Source organism: Oreochromis niloticus, linkage group LG14, assembly GCF_001858045.2.
Source record: "Oreochromis niloticus isolate F11D_XX linkage group LG14, O_niloticus_UMD_NMBU, whole genome shotgun sequence".
NCBI classification, from domain to species: domain Eukaryota; kingdom Metazoa; phylum Chordata; class Actinopteri; order Cichliformes; family Cichlidae; genus Oreochromis; species Oreochromis niloticus.
In genome coordinates this window covers 19,537,060-19,557,224 of record NC_031979.2, presented here as the reverse complement: position 1 = coordinate 19,557,224, position 20,165 = coordinate 19,537,060, and the positions used below count along the sequence as shown (strand labels likewise).

General features: G+C 41.6%; 3 protein-coding genes across 5 annotated transcripts in view; 2 read left to right on the top strand and 1 right to left on the bottom strand.

Moving 5' to 3' along the window:
• The first annotated feature begins 298 nt into the window (after nucleotides 1-298).
• On the top strand, nucleotides 299-13,054 carry sarm1 (sterile alpha and TIR motif containing 1). 2 transcript variants are annotated; one of them, XM_003458624.5, is made up of 9 exons: nucleotides 299-441; nucleotides 2,628-3,212; nucleotides 6,211-6,829; nucleotides 8,314-8,526; nucleotides 9,108-9,199; nucleotides 9,281-9,607; nucleotides 9,708-9,897; nucleotides 10,962-11,083; nucleotides 11,348-13,054. In XM_003458624.5, the coding sequence occupies exons 2-9, from the start codon at nucleotides 2,749-2,751 to the stop codon at nucleotides 11,454-11,456; spliced, it is 2,136 nt and encodes a 711-aa protein (XP_003458672.1). In that variant the 5' UTR covers nucleotides 299-441; nucleotides 2,628-2,748; the 3' UTR covers nucleotides 11,457-13,054. The 2 variants fall into 2 exon arrangements, with proteins under 2 accessions (XP_003458672.1, XP_005463804.1); XM_005463747.4 differs by lacking the exon at nucleotides 299-441 and adding an exon at nucleotides 2,045-2,210.
• On the bottom strand, nucleotides 12,865-18,429 carry slc46a1 (solute carrier family 46 member 1). 2 transcript variants are annotated; one of them, XR_267826.2, is made up of 7 exons: nucleotides 17,836-18,429; nucleotides 15,959-16,350; nucleotides 15,385-15,863; nucleotides 14,339-14,422; nucleotides 13,951-14,107; nucleotides 13,733-13,852; nucleotides 12,865-13,406 (listed from the first exon to the last, which is right to left on the bottom strand). XR_267826.2 is itself a non-coding variant. In XM_003458625.3 (6 exons), exons 1-6 carry the CDS (start codon nucleotides 18,145-18,147, stop codon nucleotides 13,798-13,800), a joined length of 1,479 nt encoding a protein of 492 aa, XP_003458673.1. In that variant the 5' UTR covers nucleotides 18,148-18,429; the 3' UTR covers nucleotides 12,865-13,797. The 2 variants fall into 2 exon arrangements, 1 of the variants encoding a protein (XP_003458673.1); XM_003458625.3 differs by having other exon boundaries at nucleotides 12,865-13,852.
• Nucleotides 17,894-20,165, top strand: part of foxn1 (forkhead box N1) — a 24,303-nt gene continuing 22,031 nt past the window's right edge. Inside the window, exon 1 of the mRNA XM_025898304.1 lies at nucleotides 17,894-18,013. The gene's annotated coding sequence lies outside the window, so the exon portion shown is untranslated. The remainder of the gene's footprint in view (nucleotides 18,014-20,165) is intronic.

The following is a 20,165-nucleotide window of genomic DNA, read 5'->3' as shown; positions in this document are numbered from 1 at the left end:
TGTCAGGAACTATGAAACACATCACAGACTTCTGGATTTTTAGAAGACAATTAATAATGCTCATGAATGAGACTAAAGGCAAGAAGGTGTGTTTTATAACTAAACATGTTAACAGCACCTCCACATTTATATCATAGTTTATTATATAGCACGTTTATTTCAGTAATAGGCTGTTTATTTCAGTATATCGGTATACACGAATTCAGATTTCCGAGGCCACAGGTGGCCACGTGGGCGTTATCTATTATCCATTATTTATATGATATTCCTAAACTATAATTCATCCAAGTAAACATCAGTTAACCAAGTCAGTTCTTTTGCAATGAAAAGCATAAACACTCATATCACCGGTTAGTTACCGCAGCGCCAGCTGTTTAATTCACAGGCGCTTATGCAAGTAACCATGGTAACCACGGACTCTGAGCGGCTGGATCGACGAAGGTCAGACAATTTTTACATATAAGATCTTAAAACAGGACACAGACACTGTAATTGCTGACCTCATATCAAATGTGTTCGTGGACTGAGTCTATGATTGTTTTTATATCTAATATTTACTCTCAAACCTTTAAACAGTCAAACTGATTGATCATTTCTGTTTAAAATCAGCTGGAAGCGCCACGTTTTCACTCAGTCTTTTATTTACAGCATGATTTAAGTGTTTTAAACAGGGGAATGATGGAGGAATGTGTTGTAAATGTGTTGTAACATCTCTGTGCAAACAGTGCCTGGCTTTGTCACGGGAACATGCATGTATTCATTTGGTGATTTATTAAATGAAGCCTATAAATGTTATTATACTTGTTTCTAATCTGCTGCTAAGTCTCTTACGCTGATGGAAATGCAGATGCCACAGAACACACATCATGAATCGATCTGCGACAAATTGAAGCCTTCATCTCTTTTACAACAGTGTTGCGTCAGACTGGTATATTTTTATATTCTTTATACTGTAGATTTTTGAGTCTCTCTGGAATAGTTGGCAGTAATGCGGATCATCTTCTGTAAAAGAATATTGATATGACCTGTGAATTAGATTCATAGGTTAGTTTGATGCCCACACTTTCATGTGACCGAGCTGGGAAACTCTGGGTCAACTTAGAGAGCTGACCTCGCTCCTGGTGCACACGGCTCCGAGGCAGCAGCTGGACTGCCTGTTTACCCTTAATATTCACAATAAAAATATTAGTGTCGAACATGTGAAGTCTGTATGCATTTCACAGTGTTGAACAAGCCTAGTACAGTTAAACCTAACAGTTACTACATGACGGAAACACCAGTGTTATCTCTTTTAGCAAAGATTATGCGTGTATACACCGGTCACGCTGCTTATTGAACAAAACACAAAGCTCAGATGTCAATCGTATTTATTTGCTCGCTCTCTACGTTAAACATGTTTTTAATGTTAGTTTTAATTCGGAATTGGCGACTGAAACAAGTATGACTCATATGAACATCAGGAAATAAAGACCCGACGGATATAACCTGAGTAAATGAAGTCGGTGTACAGTCAGCAGGGGTTATGACAGTTGTGTACCGGGACCTGAGCTTTGTCGGTGGTATAACAGGTGAAGCGCTTATGAGGGGAACAGGTCTATCACATGCTCATCTGTGAGACTGGGCTGGGCAGACATCTCCGAAATCATCGAAGCACTTTTGCAAATAGGCTCTATCTTGACAAACCGACCAGATATCTGCAGATTAAACCACTACATTCTCGGCTAAAAAAATATTAAAAGTGCATTTGGTGAGACAAAACAGGGTATTTCAAAGTACAGTTTAGTTAGTTTCCACATGCTGGTTGTGTGTCACTAATTAAATAAAATTTGAAATAAATGAAAAATAATGTATTTAATGTTTTAAATGAAATGAATGGGCATTTTATTAATTATTTAAATATTTATTTAATTAATTACTTCAATTTTTAATTAATTATCGACATATTTAATTAATTATTTAATGGTGTATTTAATTAATTCATTTTGTCACTCCTGGCCCTCCATATCTATAGAGGGCCTGCAGTGTTTACAAACGCCCTTGCCACTATGCGCATGCTCTGACCGGGAGCAGAGATGATGAGGAGAGGTGCTGCTTCTTTCACTGTACATCATTGACAACATATCCGGGGCCGGTGGGCGGTGCGAAGCCTTGAAGATGCAGGCAGCCTGCGGATGCTGACCGAAGGATGTCAGGCGAGGAGCTTCCGCAGGGTATGAGCGTCACTTTTGATATTTTTGGAGAAAAGAAGCCGCTGCAGCGCGCTGGATGCGTTGGAAGGGAAACTATGAGAACTACAGGTCTTCTTTGTTAGCCAAGTCTCAGTGAATGAATGCGAGCGAGGAGACAGACAACAATAGTTTATTGTTATTCTTCTTGGCAAAACGAGCAGGCCGTGCTTCCCAGCGTTTCGGTTCGAGGTCTTGTGCGCTTTAAGGACACTTCTACAAATTGTGCCCACTAACATATCTACTGAGAGAGACAAAGCAGCAACTGTGAAGCGTAAACACCCGCTGATCTGCTCAAGATCTGCTCAGAAGTCTTTAATGGCTTACTGGCGGGTATGACACCCAGAGAGAGGTGAAAGCTGTCACTTTTGATTAATAACCGAGGCCTTGCTTTTTCTGCAGGAGTTGGCTTTGTTTACAGGGCGGCCAGCAGGCTGAACACGAATCACGGGCCTTAAGTGAACACAGCAGTGCTGCTTCCAGCGGTGCGCATCCACATCGATCACATTGTTTGTGCCGGTAGATGCTTTTCTCCCTGACGCTTTTCTTGTGGAGGCTCTACCGACATTTCTACATCATGTTCAGCTCTGACCGGCTCACAGTCCCGGATTACGTCAGCCGGCTGCAGAGAGGGAGGAGCGGCTCCGCATGCGACCCCAAGGCCATCTCTCCGGGGATCAACGCCGACGTCCAGGCGGTTTTGGACACGTCACTTCCCGCCTTGCGCTCCGCCATCAGTAGGCTGAAGTCATCCAGGGAGACCTCGAATTCAGATGAGACCCGCAGGGCTATCGCGGAGATCTTCCAGCTGGTGGAGGAGGCCTGGGTTTTACCTACCGTGGGTCGTCAAGTGGCCGAGGAGATCTGCAACAGGATCCGGCTGCATGGAGGCCTGGAGCTGCTGCTTCAGCTCCAGCAGTCGCCTGCTGTGGAGATCACTTACGAGTCCGCAAAACTGCTGGAGCAGATACTGATCTCAGAGAACAGGTATGGTGTAACGGTGTGATGGGGTGCAGGACCGCAGTAGACTGTGCTACATTGCAGTCTGTTTTTGTACTTAGACATAAAGTTTAAACACTGCTGCGGGTAGTGCAGTATTTGTGTTTGTGTGTCTGCATATTTGTCTGAGTATTCTAGTAATCACTTAGTAAATTATTATAGAATGTGATCTTTATTTACTGAACCTTTATTTAATGGGGGTAATGTGACTCTTGAGATTATTACTCTCCTTTCCACAAGCAAGCTGGCCAAAACTGGCAGCAGTACAGTTTCAGAAATGAGTGCTCAGCAAAAATACACAAAATAAGTGTAGTACATTTCCAAGTCATCAATTTAAACGTCATCGTCTGGGGCCAGAACACAGGGGTGGTCAAATATTTGCTGGAGCATCTCCATGCAGCTCGAAAGTAGATGAAGCTGTGCCAGACACCTCTGCTCTGTTTCTACAGCCTGAAGTAACTGATCATCACCTGAAATCCTATTAAGTTTTAGTTGAAGAAACTTCCTTGCAGGCATTATACAAATGCATATAACAACTCTGATATGACGGGGACCAACAAGTCTCTTTGTTGCCTCAAAATACAGACAGCTGCTGAAAGTGAGGTGTAAAAGAGAGCGAGTCATCTGTTATAATTCTTAAGCACTTATACCGAGATACTGATTCACAGCCCAGGACTGCAGTGATACGGTTCAGTGGTTTTGACTTTGCATTTGAGAAGATCATCAGTTCGGTGTTGTCATAATTTCAAACATGTTGCGCTGTGATGTACTAGCAGCTGATTGCAGCTGAAGGAGAGGCTGGGTAGGAGTATGTGCAGAGCAGTCCATCCACCTTGTTATCATCATTACAGTGAAAGGGTTCTTTCAACTGAACCCCGGGGCGCACTTTGGAAGTTGGAAGCGATTCCTTTCTACCTGCATGCACTGAGATCTGTCTGCTGAATACTTTTAAAACCATGCAGCGTTTCTTATGTACACCTGTCACAGAAATAACATGTAATGTTGCAGTTTGAAATAACAAATTTTACTTAACCAGAAGTCAAAAGCTATAATAAACTGAATTCACACTGACATACACTACCAGTCAAAAGTTTGGACACAACTTCTCATTTTATGTTTTTTTCTTTATTTTCATGACTATTTACATTGTAGATTCTCATTGAAGGAATCAAAACAATGAATGAACACATATGGAATTATGTAGTAAACAAAAAAGTGTGAAATAACTGAAAACATGCTTTATAGTTTAGATTCTTCAAAATAGCCACCCTTTGCTTTGATTACTGCTTTGCATACTCTTGGTACTCTATCGATGAGCTTTATTAGGTAGTCACCTGAAATGATTTTCAAACAGTTTTGAAGGAGTTCCCAGAGATGCGGAGGATTTGTTGGCACTTTTGCCTTCCATCTCATCCCTTTTGCTAGTCCGTCTCATCCCAAACCATCTCGATTGGGTTTAGGTCAGGTGACTGTGGAGGCCAGGCCATCAGGCGCAGCACTCCATCACTCTCCTTCTTGGTTAAATAGCCCTTACACAGCTTGGAGGTGTGTTTGGGGTCATTGTCCTGTTTAAAAAATAAATGATGGTCCAACTAAATGCAAACCGGATTGGATGGCATGTCGCTACAGGATGCTGTGGAAGCCATGCTGGTTCAAATCCCCAACAGTGTCACCAGCAAAGCACCCCACACCATCACACCTCCTCCTCCATTCTCCATGGTTTGAACCATGCATGTAGAAACCATCTGTTCACCTTTTCTGTGCCGCACAAAGACATGGCAGGTGGAACCAAAGATCTCAAAATTTGGACTCATCAGATCAATGCACAGATTTCCACTGGTCTAATGTCCATTCCTTGTGTTTCTTGGCTCAAACAAATCTCTTGTGCTTGTTGCTTTTCCTTAGTAGTGGTTTCTTAGCAGCTATTTGATCGAAAAGGCCTGATTCGTGCAGTCTCCTCTGAACAGTTGATGTAGAGATGTGTCTGCTACTGAACTCTGTGTGGCATTTATCTGGACTCTAATCTGAGGTGCTGTTAACTTTCCGAGGCTGGTGATGATGATGAATTTAACCTCAGCAGCAGAGGTGACTCTTGTTCTTCCTTTCCTTCATGTGAGCCAGTTTCGTTGTAGTGCTTAATGGTTTTTGTGACTGTACTTTGGGACACATTCAAAATTTTAGCAATTTTGCAGACTGACTGACATTCAGTTCTTTAAATAATGAGAGACTGTCGTTTCTCTTTAGTTAACCGATTGGTTCTTGCCATAATATAAATTCTAACAGTCAAATATGGGTGTTAGCTGTGTACTAACCTGACTTCTGCACAACACAATTGATGGTCCCAACCTCATTAAGAAGGCAAGAAATTCCAAGAAATTCCACAAATGAACCCTGACAAGCCACACCTGTGAGCGAAAACCATTTCAGGTGACTACATCATGAAACTCATAGAGAGAAGAGTGTGCAAAGCAGTAATCAAAACAAAGGGTATCTATTTTGGCGGATCTATTACATATGTTTTCATTCATTGTTTTGATTCCTTCAGTAAGAATCTACAATGTAAACAGTCATGACAACAAAGAAAAACCATTAAATCTGAAAGTGTATCCAAACTTTTGACTGGTAGTGTATAACTAAGAAAAGCAGAAGATGCTCACATTTGAGACAAATTTCAGATGTTATTTAACTACTGACATTGTTTTTTATCCCATAAGCTAACCACTGCATGCAGGGGGGTTGTGGATGACCTGCAAGTATGATTAATTGGAAAGAAACTAAAGAAATTGAGTTAGATTTTTGTGTTATGTTGACTTTTATTTTACTTAAAATAAACTCTGATCAATTTTTCTGTTAATTAGCGATAAAGAATGTGGGATGGTGGGTATAAACTTCAATTTCTTGGCTGCTGAAGTGCTGTCACTCAGTGTACCAGACTGTATGAAGTCTGTATTTAGCGTTTGTTACCATATTCCAAATTTGTCTACAGGGATTACGTGGCTCGCATAGGTCTGGGGGTCATCCTCAACCTGACTCGTCAGCAGGAAGATGCTCAGCTGGCTCGGAGTGTCTCGGGCATCCTCGAGCACATGTTCAAACACACAGAGGAGACCTCCATCCACCTCATCACCAACGGCGCCCTGGACACCCTCCTCTTCTGGTGCCGAGGTACGGACCCCACTGTTCTGCGCCACTGTGCCGTGGCACTGGCTAACTGTGCGATGTATGGAGGCCACTGCTGCCAGCGCTGGATGATCGAGAAACGGGCAGCTGAGTGGCTCTTCCCACTCGCCTTTTCCAAAGAGGATGAACTCATTCGTTTCTATGCCTGCTTGGCTGTAACTGTGTTAGCTGCAAACAGAGAAATTGAGAAAGAGGTGGTGAAATCAGGGACCTTGGAGCTAGTGGAGCCGTTCATCGCATCTCTGGATCCAGAAGACTTTGCCCGCAGTTTACTGGACAGTGCAGACAGCATGCAGGGAAGGACCGCATCTGACCTGCAGCAACTTTTGCCGTTACTGGATGGCACGAGAGTGGAGGGAAAGTGCATTGCAGCCTTTTACCTGTGTGTTGAGGCCAGCATCAAGTCCCGTCAGCGCAACACTAAGGTAAAACTGTTTCTCTTATTTAATAAGTTGGAAAGACATCAGATGTATAAAATAATAAATAATACTTCCAGTGGCTGACACATAGTATTTATTATTTCGATTAAAGAAGTGCATGGATTCTTTTTAGATATTTAAATTAAAACTGATTATAAATTAATAAAATAAATTAACAATTCAACATATTCATTAAAAAATTACTTAACAAATATTACTAATAAACATGTGAAGCAAATATCTATTTAGATTTTTATTTCTGTTATATTGTTGTAATAATAATAATAGTAATAATGTTTTTATAAAGAAATTAAAACTTAAAAACTTGAAACTATGCAAGGCAGGGCAACCATTTTCAGTCCACACATCAGTTGTTCACAGCTTGCATGTTTGCTGCTACCAAACGTTCGGCATTGACTGAAAAGAATTTGGAAACATCTATGTTTGATGAAGCACTCAGAAGAAATACACAATTGCTGAATGAGAAGGAGTAACAGGAAGCAGTACACCAACAAACCCAGTATAAGCTCCAAGATATGGAAGAAGTACATCAACAGATGCAGCGCAAGCTCCAAAACATGGAGAAAAGTAACGGAGGCCTGCAAGTAACGTTTACGAAGAAATACGGAAATGCTGAAAGAAAAGGAACAGCTGGAAGCATTACACCAACACATGCTGTGCAGAGTCCAAACCATGGAAGCGACACCATCAGATGCTGTACAAGCTCTATGTCATGGCGAAAACGAATGAATTCACCAAAAGGTACTGTGCAAGCTTCAAGTGACCGAGAAAAATAACGAAGACTTGTGCGTCATGCAAATTCTCCAAGACTTTGAAATGAAAAATTCTGAATTGCAAATGTGTTTTGCAGTGAAGTAAAAGATAAAAATGTTGAACTTGGGGAAGAGAAAGAACAACTGGGGAAAAAATGCATAGATATGCAGTGCAAAGTCTAAGAAATGGTGACCAAAAATCACCATGTACAACCACTCTGCAGCAAAGTCCAGTATGGAAACAGCAAAATGCGAGAGAAGGAAAAATCTCAGAAAGACATGCAGTCTTCACTTCAAGAACTACAGAAGAGACATGAGGAGTTACAAACAATCCATGACAAAGAAGAACAAATAAACAAGGACATGCAAGAGAAAAAGAACTGCAAGAAAAACATTAAGAAAAGAAGCAAACCTTGGAAGAACTGGAGATTTGTTGTTAAGAAATATTTAGCAGTACTTAAGAAAAGCCAAATAAATGACTCCTTGTATTTGGATGAATGATAGGTGTGAGTTGGATAACAGTTCAAAAAAACCTCACCTTAATTGGAAAGTAAAATTTAAGAAAATTCTCACCTTAATTATTTGCCTTTATTTTATGAAGAGATGTATGTTTTAGTGTTGACTGATCCTTTTAAGCCTTGTTGTTGTGGCAGGTGGCCATTTCACTTAAAATTTAAATATATTGTGGCTGATCCCTAATTTCTCCTCCCTTTTCAGATATTTCAAGAGATTGGTGCTGTGCAGAGCCTCAAAAGAATCGTCATGTACTCCAGCAATGCCACAGTCTGTGCCCTAGCTAAGCGGGCGCTGAGCATGATGGGAGAAGAAGTACCGAAACGAATCCTGTCAAGCGTGCCCAACTGGAAAACCTGTGAGGTGCAGACGTGGCTGCAGCAGATCGGCTTCACCGCTTACTGTGACCGTTTTCAGGTGAGCGACACATTATTCCTACAGAAAAATGAAATATCTATTCACCTGTTCATCTCACAGCTCAGTTTAACAGCTGGACTGACATGGATGTGTTTTGGATTTTGGAGTGGTTTAGATTGTTCTTCTACAAGGAACGAAAAGTTTTAGGGTCAGTTTTGCCTTTTGCACCGCTCCCTCGTGGAATTCCACAAGCTTATATTCTCAGGTGATTTAGATTTAAGTTTGGGAATCCCAAATCCCAAAAGCACATTAAGAATATCATTGGACCGCCAATTAGACCACTCACCACCTTGTACATTTTTAAAGTAAGGCTTAAAACTCATTTTCATTCCTTGGCTTTTATCCTAGAGTGAAAATTGTAGGTATTTAGGCACTTTATTGTCTCTAGTATATTTGTGATTCTTCAGATATATTTATTGATGTGTGTGGGCAATGGTGTGTGTGTGTGGTGTATCTTTTATTATGTTGTGTAACCCTCATTTTCACGTACAGCGTGCTGGCCGACTTTGCTGTTGTAAACATGCTTTATAAATAAAATCAGACTAAACTGGCCTGATGTGTTTGGTGATGTTATTACGTAGGAACTTCAGGTGGATGGAGACCTCCTTCTGAACATCACAGATGAAGATCTGAGCTCTGATTTGAGCATGACTACCAGCCTTACCCGCAAGAGGCAAGTGGTAAATAATATTTGAACCCGCGTCTTATTTGTCTTGAAAAAAAAAAAACCCCTCTAATTTGTCTGATTATCCAGGTTTTTGAGAGACTTGCGTGTGCTGAAGACTTACGCCAATTACTCCACATGTGACCCCAACAACATGGCCGACTGGTTAAGCGAGGTGGACCCCCGTTTTCGTCAGTACACCTATGGCCTAGTCCAGTCAGGTGTGGACCGTCACAACATCCAGAGCCTGACCGATAAGCAGCTCCAGCACGACTGCCACATTGAGAATGGCGTCCACAGAGCAAAGATACTGTCTGCCAGCCGTGGGCCCTTAAAACTGAGCCGCACAGATGCACAGCCTTCAGGGCCTGACGTTTTTATCAGCTACAGACGAACCACGGGCTCCCAGCTGGCCAGGTTAGAACTGCAGAAGATTTTGTGCAGAAGGTCATTTAGGATGAAGAGTGAGATCAGATAAGGTTAAAATTAAATCCTGCTCATCTTGTTTTGCTCCCAGCCTATTGAAGGTGCACCTGCAGGTTCGAGGATACAGCGTCTTCATAGATGTGGAGAAGCTGGAGGCCGGTAAATTTGAGGACAAACTGATTCAGAGTGTGCAGAGGGCACGTAACTTCATCCTGGTCCTGTCTGCCAGTGCACTCGACAAGTGTATGGGAGACACAGCCATGAAGGACTGGGTGCATAAGGTCAGTTTTCCATTTCCTGCACACGATGGCTGAAATGTCAGGGCTAATTATGTCTAATTTCTGCTGAAAAATGTCAGATCACTGCACCTCAAACTCTTCTCGAGATGTTCCACAGTAGTTCTGTTCATGAGGCAATTGGATTACATCAGATCAAATTTGTGAGCTTGCATTCAAAGTTTGTTTTGTGGAGTCATTTTTGGATAGTGTTTTTGTATTTTCAGTGGAACACAACTCTCTTAAAACTCATGAATAGGTTTATAGTTCCATTTACACCCACTTAAATTCATGATGGCTGGTTTTAATAAAATATCATGACTAAAAACTGAATTAACGGAAATCACACTCTGCCTAATATTACGCCATTAAATACCTCTGATTCATCAGGATATGGGACCCTTGGAGGGGTCCTGTGGTGTCTGCCCCCTGTGATTTGTGGGGTTGGACTTGCTCTGGGACACCCTATGTACGCTTGGTTAGAGAAGGATGCATGTTATTATGAAAAAGCATGATTCTTGTGTTGGGCTCTTTGCCGTGTTGCTCACACTGTTCCTGAGCAGTGTCTGTGTTGTGGTAGGCAGCTTTACCCTTATGAGGGAAGCTGCTGCCATCGGGGAGTGTTGTTACGTCAAGGTGAGGGGTGGCTGCTTGGTCTGCAGCAATGTTTATATGAGTGTTCATTATTGAAGAAGCATCCAGATGTGTACCACCACCAAAAGCAGAACATTGGATTTTAATCAGATGATCTATATTCCTCAGGTTTTCATGTTGTGACTGGGCAGAGTACATAGTAGCTGTATAATTTTGTATCTGACAGAAGAGTGAGAGGAATCAGAATCTGGTAGTGACATGGCTCAGTGATAAACTCACTGATAAACAGAGGCTCTTAAGGTGAAGCTTGCTGGGATTTCTGAAGCTCGAGGTAATGGACCAACGGCTCAAAAACAAGAACAAACAGCTTGTAGTGCAGGAGGGCATTTATAGACACTGAACTGAAAGGTATGAGGTGTGGTCACACTCTTGAAATTCAGATAAATTGTCTCCAATTCATTTGTTTCATCTTGCAGGAGATAGTCACGGCCCTGGCTGGTAAGAAGAACATAGTTCCTGTCACGGATAACTTTGCATGGCCTGACCCCATGTCCCTGCCAGAAGACATGAGAGCCATTCTCAACTTCAACGGCATCAAGTGAGTCCCTGCATGCTGTGCTCTGATTGGACAGTGGACACAGTCCTGTTGTGATGTGCGGGGAAACTGTTTTCCCAACAGGTCTAAACCACAGCTGTTTGTTCCATTTGTACTGCATTTATTACAATCTCCCAATAACACTCATATTTCTCTCATTAATATTTCATTCACTTTAGTGCAGATGTGTAAAAATTCCAATTAGAGGGAACTGTTTTCCCTGAATCGACATCATCATCGAATGCCTGCTGTCGTCTCTTCACACAGGTGGTCCCACGAATATCAGGAGGCTACGATCGAGAAGATCCTGCGCTTTCTGAAAGGACCCCAAGACCAAGTCGACCGCTCAGACGGCTCCAAAGAGCAGAAGAAATAAACTGAGATAAACACAGTCCGATTTCAGCTATAATAACTATCCATGATGCCAAAATTCCACATAACCTACAGTGAATAGTCTGGCAGCTTTCCCTGCTCTGACCTAATGCATGTGAAATGAATTCGGATGTTTAGATTACATGCTGACCCGAATACCTAATATGCACACACTTAATTATTAACAATAAATAGAACTGATAAGGGGATTGCATATAAAAACTCTAAGCCTTTAATGTTAGTCAGTGCTGTATATGTGTAATCAGGTACAGTAAGCGCCTTCTGTATCTCAGGAAAATAACTGTGATAGACCAGCTGACATGGGCACCCAGCAACATTATCACCGCTAACACATCAGTGTTCATCAAAGCTCCTCTATATGCAGTTGTCTTTTTTTAAACATGTGTACAACAAATGGACCAAAGCAGGTCTCTGATTTTACCAACATTTCTCCCGTTTTCATGTTTGTGTTGTGATAGAAGAAATCTTCCTCGGCAGACTTGCTGATTCGTTTAGGATGAGTGACTACTGTGAGTTTAATCTAAGCCCCTAATTTAACCATAAACGAGTGAAATATGTGTAGAGGGAATAACTCCATGTAGCATTAAACATACTGTTCTGTAATAAAAGTGGGTGAAAAGGACCTCAATATCTGTTCTGTTTTACGGTGTAATTGTGAATTACCACACTGTGTAATCCATTATTACTGTTGACATAAGATTTACTTCACCACAGTCTGTCCAGTAGATGTCTGCTTTTGAACTGAAAATGTATCATCCATCCATCTTCTGCTTATCCAGTCAGGGTTTTGGGAGTGGGTGGGCTGTCTCACCCAGCTGTCACAGGGTGAGAGGTACACCCTGGACAGGTGGCCAGTCTATCACAGGTCTGACACACAGAGACAGATGACCCATTAACCTAACCCCATGCGTGCCTTTGGACTGTGGGAGGAAGCTGTAGTACCGGGAGGGAATCCCCGCAGACACTGGAGAACAGAGAGGCCCCAAACAGCCGGTGGATTCAAACCCAGGACAATCTTGCTGTGAGGCAACAGTGCTAACCACCACACCACTGTACTGCCCCAAAGTGTATCCTTGTTCAGAAAATAAATAAATAAATAAATACAGCAATATGACACACCTGTCCTGTATTCATGAAGCATAAATGTACATCTGTAAAAATCAACAAAAGCAGTCATCCAGATGTGTTAATCAAGTTTATTAAATAAAATCGTGTAACTCGATTAACAAGGTTTTTGGGTTCGAAATCATTAAATTATCACACTTTATATTATAACAGATCACTCTGTTAACAGAAGTGGAAGTGTGAAACCATAATTTAATCGCCTTTTTAAAAGCATAATGATAGAAAAACATACAAAATGTTAAAAGTTAAAACACAAACATCACTTATTTCATCAATTAAAAAAATGTACTCTAAAATTTATTCAGATTGCTAAATATTGGAAATTATAGAAGAACAGACAGGTTTCTCAGACAGTTGTAGCACACTGCCATCCACTTTCTAAGGATGGCTTTGGTCACATGACCAAACGAATCTGGCTGATCAGTTAATGGTAGGTCAGTGGAAACTTCACTCAGACAAGTAACTTCCCTTTGTGCATTTAAAGCTGATTTGGCAGCTCCTGTTCCTTCATTGTGCAACTAGGACGTAACACTGTGTGCACGGCTTCTGCATTACTTCACAGATCAGCGTGTAATGCAGAAGCAGTCATTTAGATAAAAATGATTAACCTTCATACAATGAAAAACATCATTACTGATTGATTCTACATATGGCTTAAATCAGTGACACTTGCAGATATACAACAATTACACACATTCACTGGTTTTAGCTAACAGGAGTGGCACCCGGTGTGTGTGGTCTTCTGCTGCTGTAGCACATCCGCTTCAAGGTTCCACTTATTATGCATGAGGTACCGCCATGTGATCAGCTGATCAGATATTTGTGTTAGTGAGCACTTGGACAAAATCAGATAGCAGCAATTTACAAAATAACTTCTTTGTTTTTGTTGACGAGTTACACAGAATCTGTGACGACACAGCAGTGTCATGATCTCTGGTGCTCTAAAATAGCTTATGATATTAAAAAATTACATTAAATTTTTATTATAAAGACACATTTTTGGGTTTGGCAGAACTGTCAGTCAGGATGTAGTTTCTTCATCGCTTAGTTATTCTTTCTGGTGTAACAAGATGGAAAAATCCCATCCCTGGGTGAGCGAATAAAACTGCAGACACGATGGATGCCTCTGCTCACCTTTCAGACTAACACCAGGATGAACCTGCACTCTCTTGTGATCCTGCCCTCCACCTCTCTGCAGGTCAGGACACTGTGGCATCTCTCTGGTCTCTCCTTTGTTCCAAACACTGCAGAGTCCTAGAAATACAGACATGGAGATGGTCAGTAATGACATTTTTCTGGTTGTTTACAGCCCATAAGACTAAAGCCATTCACACAGGCATGAACAGACTCACCCTATTATTCCAGCTGGGATGAAGAGGATGATGGCAGCAAAGAGGAAAGGGAATCCCTTCATGAAGTGCAGGGTTGCTGGGTAAAGGGAGTTGAAGACGCCGCTGCCCGCCAGATAACACAAGCTCTCCACACAGGCAACAGATGCAAACAGGGCACCTAAGAAAAAGCACACACACACCCAATAACACAATTACACATACAACCTGCAGAGCACAAGCTGTCCCGCGTGACAAGGGAACATGTGCTTCAACTGTGCTGCTGATCTAATTAGTTCACTGGCTCATTCCACCACTGCACAGCTGACACACTGAGCTCTCTCTCTCTCAAACACAATCCTCACAACTTTGGTTTTAAATGTGCAACACTTGTACACGATCAGGGGCTGACCTTGCTCTGACGGGTCCACCAACTTGGACAGCTTGGACCTCAGCACAGGTGTCGATGTCATGAAGAGCAAACACAGACCATAACCTGGGGACAAAAAACAAAACAAAACAAAAACAGATTTTTACGTTCATACGCGTGTAATTGTTCAATATCCATGAAATAATCCAGTGTGGGTGAATAAAACTGTTATGATTCTAACTCTGAGTTATATTCTTTGCTAAATTAGTCCAAAAATAGCTATTCAACGCAGTCTCTGAAATCATCACTTAACTGTGTTAATTATTTCCAGAGATTACAATCAGAGACAGTTTATTGTAGACTATCAGTGGGCTTTTGTTCACTGACATGTCATTATGTTTAAAATTTGCTTTAAAAATAACAATAACATAGGGTAAAAGGATTTGGAAAGCACAAATACAGGAAGATAATCAAAGTAAAAAGCAGACATTCATCCATTCACTTATCCTTGAAAAAGTCTAAAGGGAGGCTGGAGCCTATCCCAACTACCATAGGGCGACATGCAGGGTGCACCCCGGGCAGGTTCCCAGCCCAAGATAAGGAGATAGACAGCCATTCACACCTATGGGCAATTTAGATTCACCAATTAACCCAACTGCATGTCTTTGGACTGTGGGAGGAAGCCAGAGTACCGGAGAGAACCCATACAGACACGGGGAGGACATGCAAACTCCACACAGAAAGCCCCCGGCCAGGTAGCCAAGTCGAACATCTTGCTGTGAGGCAACAGTGCTAACCACTGTGCCACCATGCTGCAGTGACATTTAACTCCAAATTAAATTGACACCAATATATATTCTAAGTCTTAACACGGACAAGACGTTTTCTTGGTCAGATGCCGCATTCCATTACACATAATAGAAGAGAGAAAACACCTAATCATGACTAAAGTACTACAATAGTAAAAGTCATCCTCACTTAATTTATCCTACCTCACATTTTTCCTCACATAGTACATTTGAGATTAACTTTTTAAAATGGGTTTATAAACCATCCGGAGGTTATGAATGTGCTCCAACACCTCTCACCTGTAAACATGAGCTGAGTGCTGTTAGCCACAGAAAAGACCACCAGACCAACAATGTTGGAGGCAAGACCCACAAGAGCCACCCAGGAGTCCTCCATGCAGCGCTGCATGATCTTTAGCCCCGCCAGACTGCTCAGGTAGCCCAGGTGCTGAGCTGCTGATCCGTAGCCAATGAGGTCTGGCCCCCAGCACAGAGGCGAGCTCAGCTCGTACAACACGTACAGTTCTCTGGAGCCGAAGTGAACAGTCACCACCAGAAAGAAGCAGAGCGTGTAAAGCCACAGCTTGCATCTGTGAAATCGTCCTCCAGCCTCACTGCTGCTGCCTCCTGATGAGTAGAGGTGCCAGACAGCTTTATGGTGTCGAGTAGTGAGGAGCTTAGCACTCGGGTCTGGCACCACAGTCTCACGGACAAAGAGGAAGGCATACAGAGCTGACACCAAGTTGGTGGCCAGCACGAGCCAGAACGGGTTGATGTAACTAAAAAAAGCACAGAAATAGAGAGGTAAAGCTTATATGGTAGATTTAGATATATTAGAGCAGTGTGAACGAACCGTTTAACACACATTCCTTACCCTTGAGCCCGCCGCCACTGTCCTCCAATGATGCTGGCTAGCATCCCTGACAGGCCCAGACACGCCTCTAGGATTGCCACCCTGAAGGTGCGAGAGCGCCTGTCACTGATGTCTGCCACATAGGCAAAGCAGCCTGCCAGGACGGCATTAAAATCACCCGACAGGCCGCTAAGCAGCCGTCCCACTAGAAAGTAGACCACGGGCAGCTTGAGATACATCACCACAAGGTACACGATCGCCTGCAGGGCCAGGCCAAGGTTAGGGAGGATGAGGACTCGTCTGCGACCAGCGAGGTCACTCCACGAGCCCAAGAGAGGCACAACCAAGAGCCCGACAGAAAAGCCCCCCAGACTGATGTACAGGTTCCAGTGTGCTGTCAAGGTTTCCACCTCCTGAAAAAGACACATTTAACAACAATTAATCTCAGTGATCAGTGAAGAGGTGGAGAAGATTTTTTTTAAATAGATGCTGTTTCTACTTTTTGTTTCTTAGCTGCATCCCAGGTGTAATTCTGTCTGTACACCAGTGTAATTAGACGCATACATCGTTGCGTCGAATCTGCCCAAACACTAGTTTTGCTTCACCTTTTTGAGCAGAGCATGTAGATTGTATTCCTTTTTCCCATTTTCAGCATGTGACTGCTGTTCCTCATTGTTGAACTGCTTGTAGGTTTAAAGCTTAAAACTCTATTTTTCTTTAAATGACTACACGTGCAGCCATTTAGGTGCTGATGATCAATTTACTTATAAAAAAAGCCTTTAAAACACATCTGCATGTCTTTATGTGTCTATTTGTTTGTGTATTGCTTTTGTTTTCCCCAAATTGTAAGCACTTGACAGGAGTTCTTGCATATCTTTAAAGGGCTGTCATGGTCCAAAATGGGCCTTTTGGTGATGCTTATAACTATATGAGTGTGCATTACTTGTTAGAACAGGTTACAAAATATGATACAGGAATGGCTTATTTTTAGGATTGCTTTGCATGCAGTTCTTTCATAAACTCCTTCATTTTGTTGTTTGTTAAGGGTAACTATGTAACCTGAAGAAATCAGCAACGTGGCATGGCTTCGCCTACTGAACCAGTTAATTTAACTGTAAATCTAGCATGTTAGCATTACTTTGTGTCTAGCTTGTGATGAATAATAAATAATGCTGCAAGTTTGCTGGCTGTTCAACAGATTATTGGATTAGTGAGTCATGATATGAGATATGTGAGAGTCAAAGTCAGATTTATTGTCCATTCTGCAATATGTCCCACGTATACACAGGATTGAAATGTCATGTCTCCCCGATAAACAAATATAATAAATGAAGTGAGATGTTTTTCAGCTTTTTTATATACAAGATATTAAGCACAAATGTTTTTTTTCTTTTTAAAGCCTGCATAAATATTCCAAGTAGCAAAAAGATGAGGGTAAACAGGGTACCACAGTCCTTCTGTGGACTAAATCACACATTTCTCCGTGGGCTTTGTCAGCTTACTTCTTTAGTTCTTGTAAGCTGTGGTGCTACTTGGGACTGGTCTAAACCTATCGGGGGTGGGCATATTGTTTAATACATGGCTTATTAATAAAATCAATCAACAGTGTTATAGTGCCTACAACCCCTTTAATCTACAGCCATTATAGAGCCTGAAGAAAAGGGTTAAAATTCATTGCACTTTTAAGGTTATAACATGTAACGTAATATTAATGAAGGATGTTTTTGTGCTTTTTCTGTTATAAAAATACTTCACTATGTATTAAACTCACTTTGTAAAGCCTTTATTTGTAACAGCACACATATTTTTAATTTAAAGGGTAATTACACTGCTTTTTTTTCCCAACCCGCAAAAGACGTGGGCAGCAGCAGCAGTACATTTCAGGGTGACCGGACTACCTTCTGAAGCGGGTCGGGGGGCGCTGAGCTGTTGCCGCACTCCGACCTCTTGGAGCCGTTGTAGCCGAGGTCTTCGCTTATGCGGTCCCACAGGTACTGGGTCGCCAGAGGTGCCTGCAGGGTCAGGGAGAACATAGACAGGAACAACACCGGCTCCACGGACACCGGCAGCGAGCAGGTAACAGGCGGTCGTAAGACGTCGGTGGTCGGTACACCAGGCTCTTCTTTGTTTACGTCGAGCTGTGGTTCGTCCGCTAATGTGTCACTGAGGACATCTCCGTGTAGGATCGCCGCAGTGTCCCGCTCGTCCATGTTGAATCCACTCAACTGTAAACATTAAGTGTGTTGACTAGTTTACGCTGCCTGTTAACGGAGTGTACGGTGAAAACGGGAGCGTTAACATGTGCGGCTGGCTAACTACGGTTACGCTAATGAGAGTGAAGGTAACTTTTATGCTTGCTCAGCCAAAATCAACGAAACAATAACATGCACCGTAAAAGCGCGGGCTTTGCGGCCTCTGCTGGTCGAAGAGGGGAACTACATTTAGTAAAAATTAGCTACGGAGGGTCACGAGTGCCAAAATGAATTGACCAACTCTGTCTTTAAATAATTAATTTACCCCCCCCCCCCCCCCCCCCCCCCCATAGCTCTCATATTTAGATTGTACTCTTACAGATTTTCTTCCATGTTTTTCATGACAATGATGATGATATAAGAGTTTATTTAAAAAAAATAAAATGTTGAAATGATACAAACAAGTAAACAAAACATAAGGAAAATATTAACGAAACATTTCTTTTTCTTCTTCTTATTATTTGTGTGTATGTATAACTATATATCTAGATATTTACATACACTCACTGGCCACTTCAATACTTACACCTTGCTAGCAGCTGTGTTTTGCAAAAGACTATATTTATATTATGTGTAAGTATATTTGCCTGAATTGATAAATAGCCTGCAGTAAACAGACATTATGAAGGGGTTATTTATAAAATAAAGAAAAAACCTATTTTGGAAGCATTTTTATTCCATGAACTGTGTGGAAGGCAGACCATGGACCTGGATGCAGGACTTGGGAGACACAAAAAGCTTTAATGCTGGTAGTAATATAAAGAAGTCCAGAACAATCGCAGGACAGATACAGAGAATCCAAATATCAGGAATCTTTAGGGAGCAACAGGGCAAGACAGTGCATGAATGCAATAATAGGGTAAGAACATGCTGATTTTGGTAATTTGATAAGTGTTATTAATATAATTATGAGTAATTCATTCATCCAAAGCCCTGGGGCTGATCTGGCTGGTAAATCACACTAAATGTGGCTTGATTCATGCAGTATAGATAAGTTACACCTAGTTGGTTAACCTTAGTGTGCTTGCTTGTTAACATCATTGCAGGAAGTACCATCTCAGACTCAGAAAAAGTATTGATGTTTACTTGCTGTAGTTTGTTGTAGTTTTTAAAAGAGGTCTAAAAATTAAGACTCAAATGAGAAGCCAACTTTAGAGCACTTATTTACAGCCTTGCAAAAATACTGCACTATCAGTTTATCAGATTTAATCATGAAAAATCCTGCCTGATTTTAACATGATTCGAGTCATGTGGGCACACATGTTTTTTCTTCTTTTTCTTCTGCTCAAAGTCAGTATAAAAGGCACAGAGAACATCTGTATTTGCTGGCCTGATGAGATAATCCGCTAAAAAGAGAATAAAACAGAGGAGTCAAGGACAGACATGAAGGGAACATTAAAAGAGACTGGCTGTAAAAGTTTGGCACTTCTCTTAAAAATCTACCCTCAAGCAGCGATAAAATAGAACACTGATAATAAAATATTTCCTCACCTCTGAATAACTCAGCATTAATAGGTATAAGAATAAAAATAAATATAAGATCTAAGTTATTTTAAATAATTGCATGATTAGGCTGCTGCACAGCCCCGTAAACCTGGTTCTGAGTTATTATGAGACTAAATGAAATCTAATTTCACTTCTGTTTGCTGAATCACAAGCGGTGGTTCAGGTCAATTGGCAGAAATAGTGACAGAGCAATGCTGAAAATGAAAGCACACATGAGTACTCTGTGATTCTCGGCAGCTTTTATTTCGTTCAGATGGGCGCTTTCCTTTTTTAAGCTCCACTCCTTCAGGTAGTGATCAACAGCAGCATGCAGATCTTTCTTCTTCACAAGCAAATTTCAGTTTCTTTATGCTGCACAGAGGACATTTAAGATACTTAAAATAATTACACATCAACCAAAATACATTACTGTCACTATTATTTTTGTCATTGTTAGTTTTAATTGATGGTAAAATGTATGTAGCACTTAA

What these genes read in the sequence shown, in the direction of transcription:
- sarm1 (XM_003458624.5), top strand. Translation starts at nt 2,749, where the DNA reads ATGCTTTTCTCCCTGACGCTTTTCTTGTGGAGGCTCTACCGACATTTC. An exon ending in ACGGGCTCCCAGCTGGCCAG is followed by an intron (nt 9,608 to 9,707) that starts GTTAGAACTGCA and finishes TTTTGCTCCCAG; the next exon opens with CCTATTGAAGGTGCACCTGC. An exon ending in CTCAACTTCAACGGCATCAA is followed by an intron (nt 11,084 to 11,347) that starts GTGAGTCCCTGC and finishes CTCTTCACACAG; the next exon opens with GTGGTCCCACGAATATCAGG.
- slc46a1 (XM_003458625.3), bottom strand. Translation starts at nt 18,147, where the DNA reads ATGGACGAGCGGGACACTGCGGCGATCCTACACGGAGATGTCCTCAGT. An exon ending in CCCCCGACCCGCTTCAGAAG is followed by an intron (nt 16,351 to 17,835) that starts GTAGTCCGGTCA and finishes TGTCTTTTTCAG; the next exon opens with GAGGTGGAAACCTTGACAGC. An exon ending in CACTCAGCTCATGTTTACAG is followed by an intron (nt 14,423 to 15,384) that starts GTGAGAGGTGTT and finishes TTTTGTCCCCAG; the next exon opens with GTTATGGTCTGTGTTTGCTC.